This window comes from Cercospora beticola, chromosome 9, assembly GCF_033473495.1.
Source record: "Cercospora beticola chromosome 9, complete sequence".
NCBI lineage: Eukaryota > Fungi > Ascomycota > Dothideomycetes > Mycosphaerellales > Mycosphaerellaceae > Cercospora > Cercospora beticola.
In genome coordinates this window covers 324,207-342,599 of record NC_088943.1, presented here as the reverse complement: position 1 = coordinate 342,599, position 18,393 = coordinate 324,207, and the positions used below count along the sequence as shown (strand labels likewise).

Here is an 18,393-nt window from a genome sequence, read left to right as displayed (position 1 = left end):
GTTCATTGTTGCGCCTCGCATGCGGATCAGCCAGCCCTCGAGGCTCAAGGTCGCGGCGCTTGATCCGGCAGGCAACGGCGAAACGTGACTCGTGCTTAGCCTCCTCGTGGACAACCTCCTCGATAGTGACGTGAGGTGTGCTCTTCGGCTTGACAGCTGGGATGTAGCGATCCTTGTTGCGGTCGGTGCTTCAATGCTTCATGCGACGATGGGGACGCCGCCATCAACCTTCTTGCGGTTGCCCTGACCACTACTCATCATACTCCTCCTCTTCAATCTCTCCGGTGTCTGAGGGGTCTGAGATGCTGTACTTCGGCGGCGAATACTGTTCGTCTTCGACACTGGTGGCAGCTGAGATGGGCACTATATTTTTCCATGATGAGGTGTCGGTATCTGTGACCAAGGAGGTAGATACAAGATTCCAAGTCTCCGGTTCGTCTGCGTCGGCAGCAGGTTCACTTGCGGGATCGCCAACCACTGCAGAGCTCTCCACGGCATTCGTTGCAACATCTTCCTCGCTCTGGCGAGCGAGCTTTTCATCGCCAAATCGCTTCGGCAAGACGGATCGCTTGCGGACAGGGAGATACTTAAATGGGGGCTCGTAGTCGCGACAGCCGCCCCTCTTGGGAGACTTCTCAACCCCAGCAGTATCCTTGCGGAAGTCCTTGCTGCGGCTCAGGACCTGAACCTCGCGGTGATCGCTCCTGAGAGGGGAAGCGTCAGACGTCGAACTGTCCGCGGTGCGTGCGAACGGTTCATCGAGCTCGTTCACGCATGGGTTCCGCTGTGCCTTCGTCTTCTTGCAATCATTCTCCTTGAGGGCGGCCTTCTTGCAGTGATTTGATGATGCGCCGTCGCCGGTAGGTGGATCGCGTCTCAAAACGGTGCGGCCGAGGGTCTGCTGGAGCGGGTTTGCAGCTCCGTTGAGAATTGGAATGTTGGTTGCATTGTTTGGGTGCTGACACGGTGCACAAAATTGACGATGCTCAGCTCCGGAGCCGTGGAGCAACCGAAGGCATGTCTTGGAGTCTTGGAGCTGCAACGACCCATTGAGCGAGGTTGTGAATCACTCGCAGGATGGTGGAAGGCTCGAGTGACGACTGTTGCCAGTACCTGCGTCAGGTGATCCGCTGAGTCGTCTGCTGAGGCCTTGGGCTGTTTTGTAGCTGTCTAGGCGTGCGCAACTGCCTTTATTTGCGTCAGGGCGCGCGCGGTTACGTGAGTGAGGTTCGTGGGGGGGCTGGCGGTGATCTCGCTATTGTGCTTGGTATTCGGCGCGATGGAAGATGCGCTAAGAATATGTCAGCGTCTGTCTGCAATCATCGTGTCTGCTCGTCAGCTTACCACGGCGGCCGTCCGACTAGTAGCGGTCTGCTCCGCGCCGACATTGGCCTATCGGCAGTGGTCGCTGCTGCGACGCTCGAGTCCAACGACCAGTCGCGAGGGTTCATGCCGTTAACCTTCTTGAGGATCTCGCGAGCCCCGGCGGCGCGAGTCAGCTCGAAGCGGTATTGCAAGTCTGTTGTGGAGGACGCCCATGGATGGTTGAAGCGACTTTTATACTGGCAGATGAGGGCAGAACGTTTGCAGGGTTCGTGACTCGGCGCGAGCTGATGCTGTAGCGGAGGCTGTGATGAACGTTCGGACGCGAGTGATTTCACGCTGCGCCAACTGAGACTCGTGCTTGGCCCCATCATCGTAGGGGTAGGTTGCGCTCGTTTTCTGATTGATCAATTAGTGCTGCTGCCACTTTGTGCGTAGAAGATGGTGGTGTGCGGAGCCTTGACGCAAAGGTGAAGGAGAGGACCGGCGCTGCTCGCGCGCACGAGTTGACCCGAGAACTCTGACGGTGGATGTCGCCTTCGCCGTCCATAAGGAGAGTTTGCAAGGAGATGTTCCCCTCAAGTGCCTGTCGTCGTGCTGAAGCCATTGTGACAGTCAGGTAGGCCACCTCAGGAGTCTGCATTTCCCGCGCTTCGCGCCTCAAGGTGTTCGAGTGATACCGGTCGCGGAACAGATCTTGTAGTCACGTCTTTCGAGTAGAGCCTTTCTCCTCAGCAGCGCCCGTGAGAGCCGCGTCCGACGGTCGACTGCCGCCTTCATGGCAGCTCTTCTCCACGTTGAGAAGTGCAGAAGGCTTCGCAGTCCTGAGCAGCATTCTGACCATCAAACGGGCTCTATGGGGCCATCATTGGGCAATGAGGCTGTTGGCGAGCTGGAGGCTGTCATCAGCAGTCAATGGGGCCGTCGCGCTCCTGCGCTCGTGAGGGCGGATTTTGAGTCTTCTTACACCACGACTTCCAGGACTGGCAGTGCCAGAACGTCGAGTGCAGCGTTCACATTGATCACCTCTGATCACATAGATAGTCTTAAGAAGAGTCCGCATAGCTTCATCAATGGCACAGTGTATTCGCTGGGCGGTGAGGAGGCGCGACCGTGTTTGGCCTCCGCGATCTTGACGCCCGTCGCGACTTTGGAGCAGCGCGACGAGCAGCTTCGACCCTCACTGACACCCGCAACATCAAACAGCACGAACACGGGAACGGTAGCAGCAGAATAAGTAATTTGACGGTCACAGCACATCAAACAGCAACATCAGCGAGAAACAGTGACGGTCAAACTCCTCCACTCGCCAGCAAAAAAGTGCCAACGACATGATGGAATCTGCAAAACAAACAAAACAGCAAAGTCAGTGAAGTAGACCCCTCCACCCACCAGCACCAAAGTGCCAACGGAATGATGGGGTCAGCAAAATCATCACAACCAACGGAAGTACATACCTGCCCCCTTCACCCTCAGGTCCTGAGTGATGAAGGTGACTTGCCATTGCCAAGTGCCAACGCCAAATGCCAGAGCCAGACGTCGCCGCCTGCCAAGCGACGCCGCCACTTGCTGTGAAGTGAGTTGTTAGAGAAGGGGAAAGGGGAAGAAGTACTTACCGAAGGCCGGCCCCCAAAGGCAAGCACATCGAAGCAAGGTGAGAAGTGGTTGGTAGTGGAGAGAAAAAGAAAGGAAATCAGAGAGAGGGAGAGGGGTTCTTATAGTCTGATTCTCGGCGTGTCGCGCTAGCGGGATTTAGTAATCAACGGAAGCTGAATCACGCGGCTGAAAGGGCTCTCATTGGTCGATTAATGCCTGTCAGGCTGCTGCCTGAGGCGGAAGGTGACGATGAGGTGAGGTTTGGGGGTCCGGAGGTGGCTGGGGTGAGGGTCTGGGAGGGGAGGAGGACGGTGGGAGGAGGATTGGGAGGTTGAGAAGAGTGGTATTGCTCGCCGCCACGCGGCGATGAAGACTTGCGGATGCATTTAGTTCATTCAGATAGCATTTTTATCCATCATGAGAGTCACAGTGTGTTGGCGCCCATCATGGAGCAGTGTACAGAGCCATTTTGGGGCCAAAGTCGCGCCAGATCGAGCCGCCAGCGCTGTCGGCAGTGAGCCTGGCAGCAGTGAACACGCAGTGACGAGCGAGACTTCAGTAGATCCAATGTCCGTAGGCCAGTGACACCATGGTGACCCATTGAGACTACCCAGCTGTGCCAGCAGGACGAGCAGAGCGCTTGAACCACGGCCGGGCGCTCAGTGGCAGGACCCAGCGCTGCTCGTCCAGCAACGGCGAGGACATGAAGGCGACATACCACTCGCAGTACCTCACTGCGATCAGTAAACGCCTCAGATCAGCTCTCTATGTGACCGCCGTGAGAAGCGCCCCCGTCCTGGGAAGAGCTGCCTCATCCGCAGAGAGCCATTAGCTTCAATCGCTGACGGCGATGACAAAGGCTGCGCTGCACCTGACGGGAACAGGAACAGGAGCAGTCGAGGCAACACGAACAGATCTACTGAGCGCCCAGGACACTGGCTAGAACGACGCGGTCACGACGGCATCCCGTTCAATGGGGCTTCAGCTTCATCATGGGACACTGAGGTCGTCCTTCTGATGGCGGTACTGTGCGACAGCGAGGAGCGAATGACCCCTACGCAGCTCTGCAAGATTCGCACAGAGGCATCAAATTCAAAGGCTGACTGCGGCATCAACGAACGCGCTTGAACTGGCTGACGAGAGACCAGCAGCAGTCACTCGATCACGAACGAGCTGACAGGATACCCAAAGGGCTGGAGACAACAGGCTACTACAGCGAGCTGACGGCGACATCGCGCTCAGAACAGTTTCGGCATCACGATGGGACATCGAAAGGGCTCTTCTGATTGCCGTGGGCGGCGGCGGCGGCGAGCTTGAGGTCGCACTCCGAGGCGGCGCGGCGAGGCGGGCTTCATTGACTACTTCTCATCCAGGCCACGATAGCACGCCAGAAGCAGGAGAGTTGGAAGTGCTTCTCCTAGGCGCGGGACCTTCGCTCGCGGCGGCCTCCATCGTTGCAACATCACGATTGCAAGCTTCGCGTCGGGAGTACCTCCAAAGCCTCCTATTCACGGCCATCGAGCTGCGACGGCGGAGGCGACGAGGGCTGACTGACGGACTCGATGGCTACATCAGCACAGTAGGAAAGCAGCGGCGAGAGCAGTTTGCGATTGAGGAGATCTGACCGACACCTCTCTGATGCAGCTCACAGTTTACTCATTGTGGCCGACAGACCGCTGCAGCGCATTCAGATCCTCTGGCGCCAATGATCGCTCCCAGTGCACTGCGGAACGGCCGACAGGGACGCTTCAGCCAAGTCAGCGCTCGACCCAAGGGCAATCACGCTCCGTCAGGCACGACACGAAGCCGCTCGTGGAGCCAGTCTCTGAAAGCGCTCGGAATACCACAAGAGCTGGTTCGCAGCAGGTCTCGGAAGCAGAGTCTCGCCCGCCGCGAGGTCGACGCCATCCGCTAACTTTGAACACCGGGACAACGGCGACCGAGGACGTTGGCCACCAGCGCAGATGTCGAGTCCTCAACATCGAAGGCGCCGGCCCCTGAAGACGAAGGAAGAGACGGACGTACGCGCACAGTGCCTGAACATGTCATCAAGAGACAGCAACGATGAGCGACGGAAGCCTTGGTGAAACGGTTGTGGAGATCCTCAAAGGCCACGGTCTTGAAAGCATGTTTGAAACCTGGAAACAAAGGGGCGCCGCAAGGACGTTTTCAGCTCCAGAGGACAAAGAGGTAGCATGACTTGGGAACATGAGCAGGAACAGAAGCATTGGATGGGGCAAGGGGCTTCGAGAGACCACCAAGTGCAGCAGCGACGACGTGGTGGACGTAGCTTCAGATACACACAGAGGCAGGATGCCACACAGAAAGGAAGGTTTGACCAGCGCTTCAGCTTTGATCTTCACTTCGTGAGAGCGGGCGGGAGCATTCATTTGATCGCGGAGCTCGTGCCTGCACGCTGAGTGGTCACATAGCCCGCGTTGTGCATATAAGGAATGGAAAGACTCAATGGAGGCGTGGACGACGCTGAAGAGATCCGCACAACGGTATCGTGTCGAAAGGGCAGCACAAAGGATGAGGCTATGAAGACCGCGATATAACACATTGAAAATCCACGCAAATCATTATAGAGACACTGAGATGAGGCGTTTGCTCTCAAAACTTCCAAATCTGCATGGTTTGCGGTTCTGTATCGCAATGATCAGCAGAGGAGCATCATTCAGCTGGGAACGGAGTATTGTGCAGGGCGGCAGTGAAGGCGCAATGACAAAGCGGGATCGATAGAAGGCCTTGGCCATCGTGAGTGCTCTCCGTAGAACTTCGCATGGAGGACTTGCCTTGCACTTGACTTCACAAGCCGGAGACAGGCGATCAGAAACGTAGCGATGAGCTGCTGTCGGAATTGACGTGTACTGCATAAGGCGTATTCGGCGAACGTTTGGACAAATCCGCCGCCAGCCAATATGCTTCCGCGAGCTGTCTGAGTATTTGCTCTCCCTCCTCCCTCGTCCAATCTCCTGGGCAATGGCTTCCTCCTCATCAACGATCGCGACCGCAGACGTGCGCTTTAACTGCTGTGCTCCCTTCTCTGGTGACGCTAACAACCCATCTGGCAACTAAAGCCTTGGGTTGCGCTTCGCTGCCACTCTTCCTGCCTCTTTCTGGCGCTGCAGTCTGGTCCTCTCGAAGCTCGATAAAGTCTGCAATTAAGATGGGTGCTGAAAGCGGACGTCTGAAGTATTGGCTATGTCCGTTGTCCTCGCATATCTGCAGATCGTCAGCGCTGTCCTGGCTAGCTTCCACACAATCGTTACTTACCTGTCCCGGAAGCAAACTCACAAGGCGCAACCGCCCCTTTCGCCCACTGCCTCAACAACCCAAAACTTCACAAGCCCTAACGAATCACACAGGATCAGCTTATGACGCTCGAAGTTGAGCTCAACAAGAACCCGACACCGACTACACTGGTAAGAGAGGGGATAGCGCAGGAAATCAATATGACCGATGCGCGCTCCGAGGAACAGATCTCGGTCACATTGATTTCCTGTGCCATTCTCTCCCTTGCCAACGTAACCGGCGTCGGATTCTTGTTGAACTCTACTTCGAGCGTCCCATGCTGGTTCCGTGTGACTTACGGGCGATCATGGGCTGTGGATGCCGAGAGGGTGTGGGCTTTTGTGGTCGACGTGGACGGCGAGGTGCGCTGATGTGGTCTTCTGAGGTGGACGGCAAGATGCGCTGGTGCTGACGGAGTTGCTGCGGTGTACACGTTGGTGGGATGTGGATGGAGTTGTGCTGGGCTTTGGTAGGTCGAATGTTGCCGTTGCGTCCTCGTCGAAGGGTTTAGTCTCTGTTCTTCTGCTTATGAGCGTTTGCTTACGATGTGCTGGGTACTTCGTGATGCGTGCTCTGATACCTACATTTGTTGGTGTCGAGGTCTGTGACTGACTGTTGCTGTTGCTCTGTGTCGAGGCCTGGCGGGACCTGCAGTCGTCTCAGTCACAGTAGAAGATAAGCGTTCGCAGCTGTATTTACCGGAGAAGGTGGCGCTGCTCATAGTCGTGCCCTTGAGCAATATTGAGGAGGAGCTCTTCCCATTGTATGCGGGACCGGCGGTTGTCAAGATGGCTGTCTCTCGAGCTGGATGAACGCCGGATGTGGTGGTGGAGCAGGTAGAAAGAGTGTGCTCTGAACTGCGTCGGCATAAGGCGCAGTGGGTCGGTGATGCTTCTTGTTGAGGTGTTTACAAGACGGTAGATCTGCGGAGCGGCAAGCAGGAATTATGTTCGAATGCCAAGTCTCATGGCCGCCGCCAACTCACCCCTTCACTTTCCTTGAGTGGTCAAGCAGCAGTCAGCCCAACTCCAGTTTGCCCTCGTTCATTTCTTCCTTCGCGTGGCTGCTCACCAAAATTCCCAGCAAGGACGGCGGAGACACACGCGCGTGCAGATGGCTGGCGTCTAGTGTATTTCGGGCGCAGTCGCAGTATGCCATTAGCGAGGCAGAGCCAGGAGAGTCGGCGTCATCCAAGACAATGTAGACCCCCAGCCGTGACGAATCTTGCTCCTGCTTCCCTGGCTCCGGTGGCTCTTCCTGTCGCCTCACATGGAGATCGTCGTTTGCAGGCAGCATCACAGCGATGTAGGAGGGCTCTTCGTCCCGAATCATGACGCAGCCCGGCGTGTCTAATGCAGCAAATCGTCCAAGGAACCATTCGTGAACAGCGTGCCATGCAGCTCATCTATGGAATCGAGGAAATATCGGTCAAGGAGCAACATTGATGGTGAAATACGACCTTTCAGCACACCATATTCGACTGAACGATGTGCGATCTCTGCTCATGGTTCTGCTTCAAGCCAGCGAACTCATCACACCGTCCAATGACGTATACATTGCTCGCCTTTACCGCACCTCTGTGAAGCTTAGAAACTGCATCAAGTCGTGACTTGCGTTCAGGAGCAATCGCAAAGGAGCATTATCAACACCATGGCTCGATACTACCATCAAGCCAGGTTCAATGATCATTCTCACCTGCGGCCAATGCTGGCTAAGATACCTGTTATAACGATTTGGAATTCTCGATCAAAGAACGAAGAAGAGCAAACATCAAAGAGTTGAGCCGAGTAATCACATAGTTGCTGATGCTATCCATAGATGCAGCTCGTGCTATTGTGCAGCGGCCGGGCTGTCCTGTGAAATTGTGCTGCTCCATGCTCATCGTCACTTTCCTGAAATGGCATACTTCCAAATGCATGAGTGCCTCTGCTTTCGTGCAATATGATGCGGATGCGAATGAGAACTCCAATCTTCAATGCTATGACGAAATCTATCAACCTGATCAGTCTTACTGCCCTGGTGATCGCCAGCACGGCGGAGCGAAGAATGCCATGCGAGCTGTGAAATATTGTTCGCCTTCCCTTCTCTGGAGCCTGCTCTTCTCCATGGTTGCTGAGGATCGGGGCTTGTTCGTGTTTTTGATGCTGAAACAATTGTCTTCTTGTCATTCGCCGTGACTCAAATAGTCTTCGGGAGCGCGTTGATGGGATAGTTGGCGAGCATGCTCTGGGCAACCAGGTCCATGCATTCGTCTTCGCTCAAGTTATTGAAGCTCCGAGCGCAGGCAAAGTGAGCGCCGACAGTGTTGTTCTTGAGCCTGAGCTTGCGAGTGAATAGTGGTTTGCTTGTAGCGCCCACTTTCAATCGTCTTCTTCTAGCCAGCCAGAATGAAATCCACTGCGTGCTGCGCCACATTACCTTCCAATGCGTTCAAGCGGGCAGAGAATTGATGGTAGTTGGGAGGTACTACAGAGATATGCCTATACATGATCTCTCCATGAGACGCAATATAACTAGGGAATCATGAACTCCTGGGGTAACAGTCTGAATATCTCCACAGAGCCTCTCAAACACATTTCTCTAGCGATGGGACGACCATAGGCCTTGTTCTGTGACAATAACCAGAGCTAGCCACACAGGGTCAGTGATATGTGCATGTGAAGAAATTCATGCATTGCAAGCACTACATGTACAGGGTATCATTTTCAACTCCTTCCGTGCATGCTCTAACACCACCCCTTGCTCCACCTTCATGCTCTATCATGTCTCAGCACGCCTCCTCATTCCGCTTCGTTGTCGTCATTCCACTCGCCGGAGTACGCCTGACAGACCTCGCACTCACCCGGGATGCAGCTCAACACGCCATCGACGAAAGGCTTCCCATCCAGCATAAACTGCACGTCCACCTCCTGCTTCTCTTCCGGCACCATCATCGTATCCTTCATCTGCCCTGCCTTGGCGCCTCTGAAGGTGTAGTACCGCTCGAGAGGGTCCAGACCAGGCTCGCAATCGCGCCAGAGGTGAAGGAAGGCACGGCCTTCAAACGGACTATTCTCAGTTGGAGGAAGAAAGTCGGCCGTGCAGACGAAGCAATAAGGGGCATCGCAGACCATTGCATCAAGGACGGAGTCATCGAGAGTACCAATGCGGATGATCCGGCCACCGTGCTTGAAAGCGGATCGTTCTGGGTGAAGAGCGTCCATTGGCTTGTACTTTGCTTGGTGGTACTCGCTCGGGATGGCGGGCTTGAGCTGGTCGGTATGGACCATGGAGATTGGGCGGCGCGGAAGGGCGTATCGAGCTGGGAGACCAGAGCGACCGAGAGTGATGCGGCGATTTGGCTGGTCTGAAAGGAGGTTGTTGTCGCCCTCCTGTTCTGCGGCGGCCTTGATCTTTTCGCGAAGGTCGGCACGGAGGGCCTCGTCCTCAGAGGAGTATGGGCCGTTGCAGATGTGTCTCCATATCTTTGGCTGACTAGGCTTAAAGCGCTGCGTCCAACCTGCGTGCTTGTCAGTATCATTGACGGAACGAGACTCGGAGGGGGTGGGACTTACGGTCTTGGAAGCGCTGAGCACTGTATTTATTGCCGTTGAACTTGCGCGCTGGTGTGCAGTAGGCCTCGCCGAAGAGTCTACCCATCATGTCGTAGGCGATCTGTACACCGTCGCCAGAGGGCTCCACCCCGAACTCCTCCCTCAGCATCTGCTCGCAATGGAATTCCTCAACCGTCCATTTCGATGAGCTGCCCATGTCGACGATGTGGTTGTCTTGGTGAGAAGGCGCGGAATGTAAGACGAAGGGGTTCTGGAGTGCTGCTGTCCTGGAGCGTGGCGATGTTTGATGTCGGAGAAGGAAGTGCTGTCGACGGTGCTTCGAGTGGTGCGTGCAGGAGAAACGCAAGTGACAGAAAAGTGGGTCCACGTTTGTTCACCGTCGACGTGTCAGCGAGAGAGCATCAACAACAGCTGCAGAATCAATACCGGCAGATCAGCAGCGTGCATAAGAGTTCACACCCGTGAGGACAGTACTAGTCGTATCTCAGGCAAGAGTACTGGGGACGAGTCAACGATCTATCATCCATGTGAATCCATAATATTCATATAAAGACATTTGGAGTGTACAATGTATATGGACAATGAGCAAGAAGAGCGTCAAACCGCTCGGTCAGACTTGCATATGTGCTGCAGCGATGAGTTTGCTGTCTCAATGTTGGCTCAGGGAGACAATTCCATGAACAAAGCCGTTGTCTCGAGTCTCAATCTGCACGAGACCAGGTTGGAACTTTCTGTAGTTCAAACCTCGATCTCACATAAAGAGCTTCTCCTTCGATCGTCAAGGTGAGTTCTTTTGAACAACAGTACTTCCCTCTATGTTTTTACCAATTTTCCCAGCATGAATCGATCCTGGAGCGTGGAAGCTCATGCTCCTAGGTTTCGTTTTCACAAATCTCTTCCCGCGCATACAAGCATCAATACGAATGGTCATGACTGCCATGACAAGCATATACGCATTCTTTGTGACTCCTCGACTGTGTACACAATGATATTGTTGACCGAAGATGGACGGCGAGCTGGTGAACCGCACGTGGTCAGCGCCCGTGAAGTTTGAAGCACAAAGTGGATGTCACGAAGTGCAGCCGCGCACTTCACTTCCTCGCCCTCGTCAAACGCTTAAGTATCCTTCTTCTCTTGCGACCAGTCTCTCCTCTTCATACGGAAACGAAGACACGAACAAGGCGACTGCAACCTGAAGCCAACAACCCGCTTCACGAACACACACTCCACAACTGCCACGCGAACCTTTCAATCAAGACCACCAACAATCACAATGCAACGATCCGACATCACCGGACGACCGATCGTTCCCGCCGCAAGCAGACGACCTTGGCAGCTGGACGAGCGCCGCGTCCTCCTGCTTCTCTTTCATCTCTGGAACCTGACACAGGATCAAATCAGAGACATCTTTCACGCCATCTTCCCGCACCGCGCCGACTACGGGACACCGAAGCTGCGTGATCAACACAACCAGCGCTGGAGTGGCGGCAGGAGAGAGCGCGACTGGCGCGTGCTCGATCGACCAAACGATTACAACGGAACTCCATACACAAACCAGGAGCACCTTGAGTTCGCAAACGCCGTGGCAGATATCGTTCGAGAGGCAGCAAACCTCAACATCGCGTTGACTCTACAAGTTGCCCCAACGCATGAGTATCTGACACACGTTCCTGCTGGGACTGCTGGAATCTTGCCTGGACCTGTTGCCGCTCCACAAGCACAAGCAGCTCCAGGGGCCGGGCCAGCGACGGCGCCACCAGCGGTAGCAGCGCAAACGCAAGCGCAAGCACGCGTAATACCGGGAACTGCAAGAAAGGCACCCGTCTCAACACCAGTCTCCAATGCAGTGGACGCCGACGAACAAACCGACGACGATGATAACAGCTCGTCCCATGAGAGCGAGTCGGATGTGGCCGACGATGACGCTGACCACGAGTCTGACGAGGACTACGAATCCGACGATGGCGCAAACAACGGGCAGGACCACGAGCTGGATGTGGTAGATGTTGACGAGAACGATGACTCTGATGCTTCCACAAACAACGACGATCAAGAAGCAACCATTGCGGACGAAGAGGAAAGCGAAGAAGAGCTATTTCTTCGAGAACCAGACGTTCGCCCTCCTGGTCCCGATGTTGGTTCCTCTTTCGAGGAAGCGGCACGCAGGGCAGAACTTGGAGCAGCTCAAGGTACAAACGTTCCTCAGTCACCAGACGCACCGACGCCGCCAACAATGGCACCTTACCCACCGGCGAACGGCAACACTGACCATCGACACTTGGACGACCTGCACGGCTTGAGAATGCTTCACTACAAGGATGTGAAGTTCTGTGCCTTCGGTGCGCACATCATCGAAGCCAACGCTGTCCCAGTCAACCCTGAGTCTCAGCTGTACCGCTTGGGAGGGCCACTACATCTGGTCTCAACTCACATCAACTCCGAGACCAAGGAGATCACTGGCAAAGAGTTCGTCCTCGTATGCAACACCACGTGGTGTGGTGTATGCAGAGCCACCGACTGGGCACGACCCGTGCCAGACCCAATGACGCCTCTACCAGAAGACAGCTGCATGTCTCACCACGACATTACTCTCGAGCTTCAACTGCTCCGAACGCGCGGTCGTCCACTTGTGCATCGAGGCGACATGGGGCAGGGTGAGCAAAGCAACAGCTTCTGTGTACGGATCGGAGAAGGGAACAGAGTGACTCCATACTCTGCTGCGGTATCGAGGCGAGCGTGGTACGATGTGCGGATTGTGGTACATCTTTCTGAGGGTGACAGAGTCATTTCGGTCATGCTTTGTGGAGAAGGATGTGACAAGTGCTAGAGCACTCAGCCTGTCTAGGAGACTCATCTCTGCAGCAAACAGGAAGACAAAGCTGGTCAGGATGGAAACGATTCAATTGTAGAAGGCAGCATGGTTAGCGAAGCATAGGATCGACACGAGCATTGAAATTATGATACCCCAGACTGTAAAGTACCATATCCTCCAACCCTTTTTCTCAAACTCTCAAACCTCACTTTCTATCCCTCCTCGCCGCATCCATAACCTCATCCACATTTCTCTGATAAGCCTCGATCTCCCTCTTCCCAATCCCGAACACGCTCAAAATCGACGTCCCATCAAACTCCCAACGACTGGTGCCGCTCTTAAGTGGCGGTGCCTTCTCTCTGCGTATCTCATCAGCATCCATCCACATCATCCCTCAAGTCTCTGCTGTAGAAAGAAAGAAGAGGAAACGACAAACTTACTTCTGACTCTTACTCGCCACGATATCCCATCTCTGACAATCATTCTTTCCAAAACTCCAAGCGTTATTGCCGACGTTATCGCCCGTGTTACACATCATGTAGAATTGGGCTTTACAAATGTCGGCGGGAACCCATTGGGGAGGATCACATTTGCCTGTTGGTATTAGGGAATCAGTCTCTGGTCTCCGAGAACAACTCTGTATACAGATGCATGGGACTCGACGTACCGTTAATAGCAACCCAAGCATACGGAGGGTCGCTCTTTACGCCAGAAGAGCTGTAATCGCTCGGAGCGACCATGTCATACTTGGAGCAGAGTTTGTTGATGGCGTCGACGACGTAGGAGTTCTTGATGCTGCAGGCCATTTCGTCGGGTCTGAGGCCTGCGGTGGCTGTGCCGAGGAGGATGGCTGAGGCGAAAAGGAAGCGCATTGTGGTTATGGTGGTATGTGTGGTGGGATCGTTGGCTGTGGGACGAGAGATTGGTGGTATGGACGTAAGAGCACGATACAACGAGGCATGATGACTGTTGCAGAATTCTGTTTTGTTGGACTGGATACACTATTGAGACCAGAATGCAGTAACTGTGGAGTTGAGTGATGATGACTTTGGGGTTCAATGTCGATCATGCCGTGGTGAGAGAACAAAGAAGAGATAGCGTGGAAGCGTGGGGCTCAGGTCGGATGGTGTTTCTTTATTAACTCGAGGCTGGAATTGAGCATGGGCGTTCTTTGTCACTCAACATGGTGCTCTGCTTCTCGGACAGTGCCACAGTATGTCCGCCAGAGTCTGCACGATACACTCCACGATATCATGCGCGAACTACCTTTCGATCTCGTTTCCTCTCGTGCTTGGATTAATTTTTCTTATCTCATGCTTCGTCCTATGCGCGGAGGCTCCTTGTGTGGCATTCTTCAGTCCCCAATGATTGCATCCGCACTACTCGATCAGTGACTCAGGCAAGCAGTTTGGCTCGCACACGTTAAACGGCCAAGCAATGCTCAGAGAAGCCGTTGGCCACTGGCTTAGATACTGAGCATATGAGAACGATCTGGGAGCGAAGCACAATATGTCAGAGCAGGGAAGATGACTGCAATCCAAGCGAATGAGGCGGTAGAGGCGGGCATTTCCTTGCTGTCCTACAATGTGTTGCCGTTGGTCTCGATTGGCCCATCCGAACTCGATGTACGAAAATAGCCAATGCGTATTGGTTCCGGGCCATCGTTCAAGTCCCCGGCACAATCGTAGGCGCTCAGTGCATAAAGTTCCGTCGTAAGCTGCGGCCTCAGATTTACATCGATGGAGATTGTCCGAATGCTGTTGGACGGGCGCTGTAGTCCTGAGGCGGGACTAGTTCTGAGCTTGCCAAGATTCTGCCCCCAAAACAAAAACTTCTTCAGCTCCCGCCTCCTCCTTCGACCACTGTACGCACATCGCCGTTCTATCCACCTCGTCGCTCGCATTCTCTTCGCCTCGCACCCATTGCACGCACCTCGCCATACTTATTCTCCGCTCGCACACACTCTCGCCACACCAGAGATAACGATGTCTTCCACTCCCACTCCATCATTCGTCGCCGCCACCAAAGCTCTCGACACGCCCGAGCTGCTCGAGCGCATCCTCCTCCATCTCCCTACCAAATCGCTCTACGGAGTCACGCGCGTCAGCAAGTTCTGGAAAGCCTCGATGGCCGCCTCCCCCGCTCTCAACGCCCGCCTTCACCGCCCACTCGAGGAGGAGGAGATGTGGATCATCTCCGACGAGGACAAGACATTGACGCGTCTCGAGGGCTATCAGCTCTTCAAATCCGGCTCCAGCACCATGGCGCCTGCCCTCCTGAACGAAATTCTCTTCGAGCCACAGCCCACGGGAAACATCTTCGCCAGTTATAACCATCCCTTCATGCAAGCGAAGCTCAATATCGACCTGACAAAGGTGACGAAGGAGTCCACGTGTCTGGAGCTTCCGGTTTCGTGGGGTCCAGCGAGGCTCATGGGGCTACATATTCGGGCAACGAAGGACGGCTTGGTCCACGAGAACTTTGGTGTGAGGTGTTGGGTGTACGACACGCTGTTGATGCGGCAAATTTGGGAGTATACGACCGCCGAGGGATTGAATGAGCATGCGATCGAAGTCAAATGGATGATCCAGCCCGTGGTGTCGGAGAGTCTGTTGGAAGCAGTGAGGAGAACAGGAGTATGGCACTATCCCATCATTGCCAAGAAGGAGGGAAAGGACATTTTGGAGAAGATTGTGGAGTTTCTTCCACTGGAGGACAAGAAGAGGATGAAGCAGGTATGCAAGTGCTTCCGCGAGTACATTGTGCTGGAGGGGAACGAGGGTGGAGATGAGACGTTGTCGGAGGCTCCCGAGGAGACAGAAAGAGAGGGCGAGGACCTGGAGTTGGTGGAGTGAGGAGGATGCTTGGCGGGGCGCTTACACCTGCCCGATCGACAGATAGGGTAGCATCGCTTTCTACACCTTGAATGGAATGAATGAAGGATATGATACCAGCTTTTCTCCATCATTTGTACAGTCGTGTATGCCACTGGGACGCGATATGGTGTCCGGAAGAGTTGCGGCATGCCCACAGAGACAGACCATAATTGCCTTTTCGGGAAAGGTATTGTACCCATGTCTCCGTCTCAGCGAATCATACACAGGCAACCAGATGTCGCTATACCTTGCAGTACCATGCTGTTTGAAGCACAGAAGCATAGCAATTTGTAATAGATGGCTGTAAAATCCACTATACCGCTGCTAACGACGATCTAGACTTCGTATGATGCAATGTCTCCGAAAAGCGGGGTCGACGACGACATCTCCAAAAGCACCTCCGAGAGCATCAAACCCAGTGAGGGCAACAGATATCAAGACAGGTCTGGAATTCGATTGAAACCTGAATCAGAAGCATAGCATAGCAGTACTTCGTTATGTCCTCCGAACTAGCAGAAACCTACGACCACGACGGCAAACCCGTAAAACATGGCCGTGCCCGCGTCAATGGCATTCGTCTACACTACATCACCGCAGGTTCTGGTCCACCACTTCTCCTCTTGCATGGAACGCCCAAGAACAGCTTCTACTGGTATCGCGTATTCCCTCTTCTCACACCACACTTCACAGTCGTGGCTCCGGACCTGCGAGGTTTTGGCTATACGGACAAGCCTCCATCAACCGATGGCTACGATTCCAAGGAGCAGGCTGCGGATGTGGCAGATCTAATGACACAGCTGGGTCACGAGAAGTTCTACCTGCATGGCGAGGACCGTGGAGCAGATTATGCGTATGCTGTAGCAGGACTGTATCGCGACCGTGTGCTGAAACTGAGTTTCTGTGAGATGTTGTTGAGCGGATTAGGACTGGAAGAGAGTAATCTTTGGAGTCCACAGAATGTGACGGCACAGTATGAGATGAGAGGTGTTTGGTGTTGGGTAAGCATTCGCATTCTTTCTGCTAAACCGCCACCGCTTTGCTCAAGCTGATGATCTGCTGCAGCACCTCTCCTTCTTCTACATCCCCCACATCCCCGAAATGCTCATCCAAGGCCACGAGCGCGAATTCTGGGAAATGTTTATCAAGCAAGAATGCTACAACCCCTGCATGATCGAACCCAAAGCCCTCGACCACTGGATCGAATGCGTGAAACAACCAGGCACCCTCCGCGGTATCTTGGAAACTTATCGAGCTGGTTTCAAGAATGGAGAAATCAACCAGGAACTCGCCAAGACGAAATTGACGATTCCGGTCATGACGATTGGTGCTCCGGAGTTCTTTGGGCCGACAGTGAAGGAGTGTGCGGATAAGTTTGCGGAGAATGTGGTCAAGAGTGAGATTTATGAGGAGTGTGGGCATAGTCTTGCGTTGGAGAAGCCGGAGAGGTTGGCGAAGGATTTGATTGGGTTCTTTTTGGAGTAGTAGGATTCGTATCAGCTCTCTGTCTGGTCGTCTGCTGGCTTTCATCGTCAGCATATATCGGAGAAACGAGGTATGAGAACTAGATCTTACATGTTCTTGGCCCAATCATGCCGTCTTCCGCAAAAACCGCAAAAAGTCTCTCTCGCTCTTCCGTAACGCCGATGCCTGCCTCTCTTTCTGCTCAGCAGAGAGCGCCAGATCGTTCATGGTAGTATCGAGGTCTTTCGACCTGGTGTGTTGTCAGCACTACCGCCTCCAAATGCCAAATTTGTATCTTGCTCACCTCGAGTTGCGCGCACGCGCTCTCTCCACATTCGCCTCGACAAATTCTTTCGTCTGGCGCTTCGTCGCCATGGCCTGCTCGTTGACGGCGGAGGACCAACGGTCGGGGTTCTTGGTGCCTGGCTCGGCGGCGAAAATACCCATTCTCGGCATGGTGTTCTGCTTCCACGTGTTAGCATGTCTGTTGCTCGACAAAACCTTCCTCAACGCTGACACACCGTGAGACTGTGCGGGGCTGAATGCTTACCTGTGACTGGTGGGAGTGATGGTTGGTATGCGGAAGACTGGTGCGATGAACAAAGACGGCTTTGTAGCTTGAAGGCTTTACTTGAACCCTGATTGGCTGGAAACACAATGTGAATGATCGTGACAAAGAAATCTGCCTCAGGCAATCGATCTGGACGCTGGGAAGAAGAAGCGCGAACAATATCAAGCCCATCTTAACGACCAACTCGCCGCACGCATGACTCCCGCTATTCTATTCCAGGAAATGATCCACTCCTCCCCAAAGAACGCCCCAATCTAGCCTCTCCACTTCCATGCAGATATATACCCCCCATCCCCTCCCTCTTGGCTCCTCTCCTCATCAATACCAAAACACAAATCTTCACCAGAAGAAACCACCAAACCAAACATTCAAAATGGGCCGCAAACAACCTTACAGCTTCATCAACCCAAACGGAACCATCGGCTGTTCCATCCTCAACTCCGAGTCCGCGCTCCGTGAGGAATGTGTTCTCGGAATTCAAGTCATCAAGAGCGGGTCTTCCGCCCCAAAGGCCCCGGGCTGCACGATTCTTCGTATCGATGAGAGCTTGATGGAGGAGTGCATTGATGGATTGCAAGTTATCAGGGGCAAGGGCTCGGCACCGAAGGCTCCGGGATGTGTTGTGCTTTAGAGAGAATGTGTATTTTATGGACAGAAAAAGAGGAAGAAGAGATTGTGATTTGAGAGGAGGGTGGGGGAAGTGAGAATGATCGTGATTTTGTGCGATCGATGTTCGGGCGCGGACATGTATTTGAAACTATTGCTTTGAACCTATTCAATTTTGAGAGTGCAGTTGTTGCGAAAGCGATGGCCATACTGTCTATGCTGCTATACTTCTGTCATACTGATTCGTGCGCTGATCCATCATTCATTGGGTATCCTTCGTGCCAGTCTAGCCAGGATATG

General features: G+C 54.0%; 9 protein-coding genes across 9 annotated transcripts; 5 read left to right on the top strand and 4 right to left on the bottom strand.

The window, feature by feature from the left end:
- Positions 1 to 250: 250 nt before the first annotated feature.
- Positions 251 to 1,697, bottom strand: RHO25_012381 (uncharacterized protein; the record flags this gene model as incomplete). Its single annotated transcript, XM_065603539.1, has 2 exons — positions 251 to 704; positions 1,345 to 1,697. The coding sequence occupies 2 exons, from the start codon at positions 1,695 to 1,697 to the stop codon at positions 251 to 253; spliced, it is 807 nt and encodes a 268-aa protein (XP_065459611.1).
- A 4,426-nt stretch (positions 1,698 to 6,123) lies between these two features.
- On the top strand, positions 6,124 to 6,584 carry RHO25_012380 (uncharacterized protein; the record flags this gene model as incomplete). Its single annotated transcript, XM_065603538.1, has 2 exons — positions 6,124 to 6,153; positions 6,288 to 6,584. The coding sequence occupies 2 exons, from the start codon at positions 6,124 to 6,126 to the stop codon at positions 6,582 to 6,584; spliced, it is 327 nt and encodes a 108-aa protein (XP_065459610.1).
- A 2,409-nt stretch (positions 6,585 to 8,993) lies between these two features.
- On the bottom strand, positions 8,994 to 9,963 carry RHO25_012379 (uncharacterized protein; the record flags this gene model as incomplete). The annotated part of the gene is made up of 2 exons (XM_023603732.1): positions 8,994 to 9,712; positions 9,768 to 9,963. 2 exons carry the CDS (start codon positions 9,961 to 9,963, stop codon positions 8,994 to 8,996), a joined length of 915 nt encoding a protein of 304 aa, XP_023449965.1.
- A 1,077-nt stretch (positions 9,964 to 11,040) lies between these two features.
- Positions 11,041 to 12,594, top strand: RHO25_012378 (uncharacterized protein; the record flags this gene model as incomplete). Its single annotated transcript, XM_023603733.1, has 1 exon — positions 11,041 to 12,594. One exon carries the CDS (start codon positions 11,041 to 11,043, stop codon positions 12,592 to 12,594), a length of 1,554 nt encoding a protein of 517 aa, XP_023449966.1.
- Positions 12,595 to 12,784: 190 nt separating this feature from the next.
- RHO25_012377 (uncharacterized protein) lies at positions 12,785 to 13,451 on the bottom strand (the record flags this gene model as incomplete). The annotated part of the gene is made up of 3 exons (XM_023603734.1): positions 12,785 to 12,938; positions 13,020 to 13,173; positions 13,247 to 13,451. The coding sequence occupies 3 exons, from the start codon at positions 13,449 to 13,451 to the stop codon at positions 12,785 to 12,787; spliced, it is 513 nt and encodes a 170-aa protein (XP_023450289.1).
- A 1,113-nt stretch (positions 13,452 to 14,564) lies between these two features.
- Positions 14,565 to 15,434, top strand: RHO25_012376 (uncharacterized protein; the record flags this gene model as incomplete). Its single annotated transcript, XM_023603735.1, has 1 exon — positions 14,565 to 15,434. One exon carries the CDS (start codon positions 14,565 to 14,567, stop codon positions 15,432 to 15,434), a length of 870 nt encoding a protein of 289 aa, XP_023450335.1.
- Positions 15,435 to 15,952: 518 nt separating this feature from the next.
- RHO25_012375 (uncharacterized protein) lies at positions 15,953 to 16,937 on the top strand (the record flags this gene model as incomplete). The annotated part of the gene is made up of 2 exons (XM_023603736.1): positions 15,953 to 16,453; positions 16,518 to 16,937. The coding sequence occupies 2 exons, from the start codon at positions 15,953 to 15,955 to the stop codon at positions 16,935 to 16,937; spliced, it is 921 nt and encodes a 306-aa protein (XP_023450291.1).
- A 105-nt stretch (positions 16,938 to 17,042) lies between these two features.
- RHO25_012374 (uncharacterized protein) lies at positions 17,043 to 17,372 on the bottom strand (the record flags this gene model as incomplete). Its single annotated transcript, XM_023603737.2, has 2 exons — positions 17,043 to 17,166; positions 17,221 to 17,372. The coding sequence occupies 2 exons, from the start codon at positions 17,370 to 17,372 to the stop codon at positions 17,043 to 17,045; spliced, it is 276 nt and encodes a 91-aa protein (XP_023450290.2).
- A 488-nt stretch (positions 17,373 to 17,860) lies between these two features.
- RHO25_012373 (uncharacterized protein) lies at positions 17,861 to 18,118 on the top strand (the record flags this gene model as incomplete). The annotated part of the gene is made up of 1 exon (XM_065603537.1): positions 17,861 to 18,118. The coding sequence occupies one exon, from the start codon at positions 17,861 to 17,863 to the stop codon at positions 18,116 to 18,118; it is 258 nt and encodes an 85-aa protein (XP_065459609.1).
- Between the last annotated feature and the right edge of the window lie 275 nt (positions 18,119 to 18,393).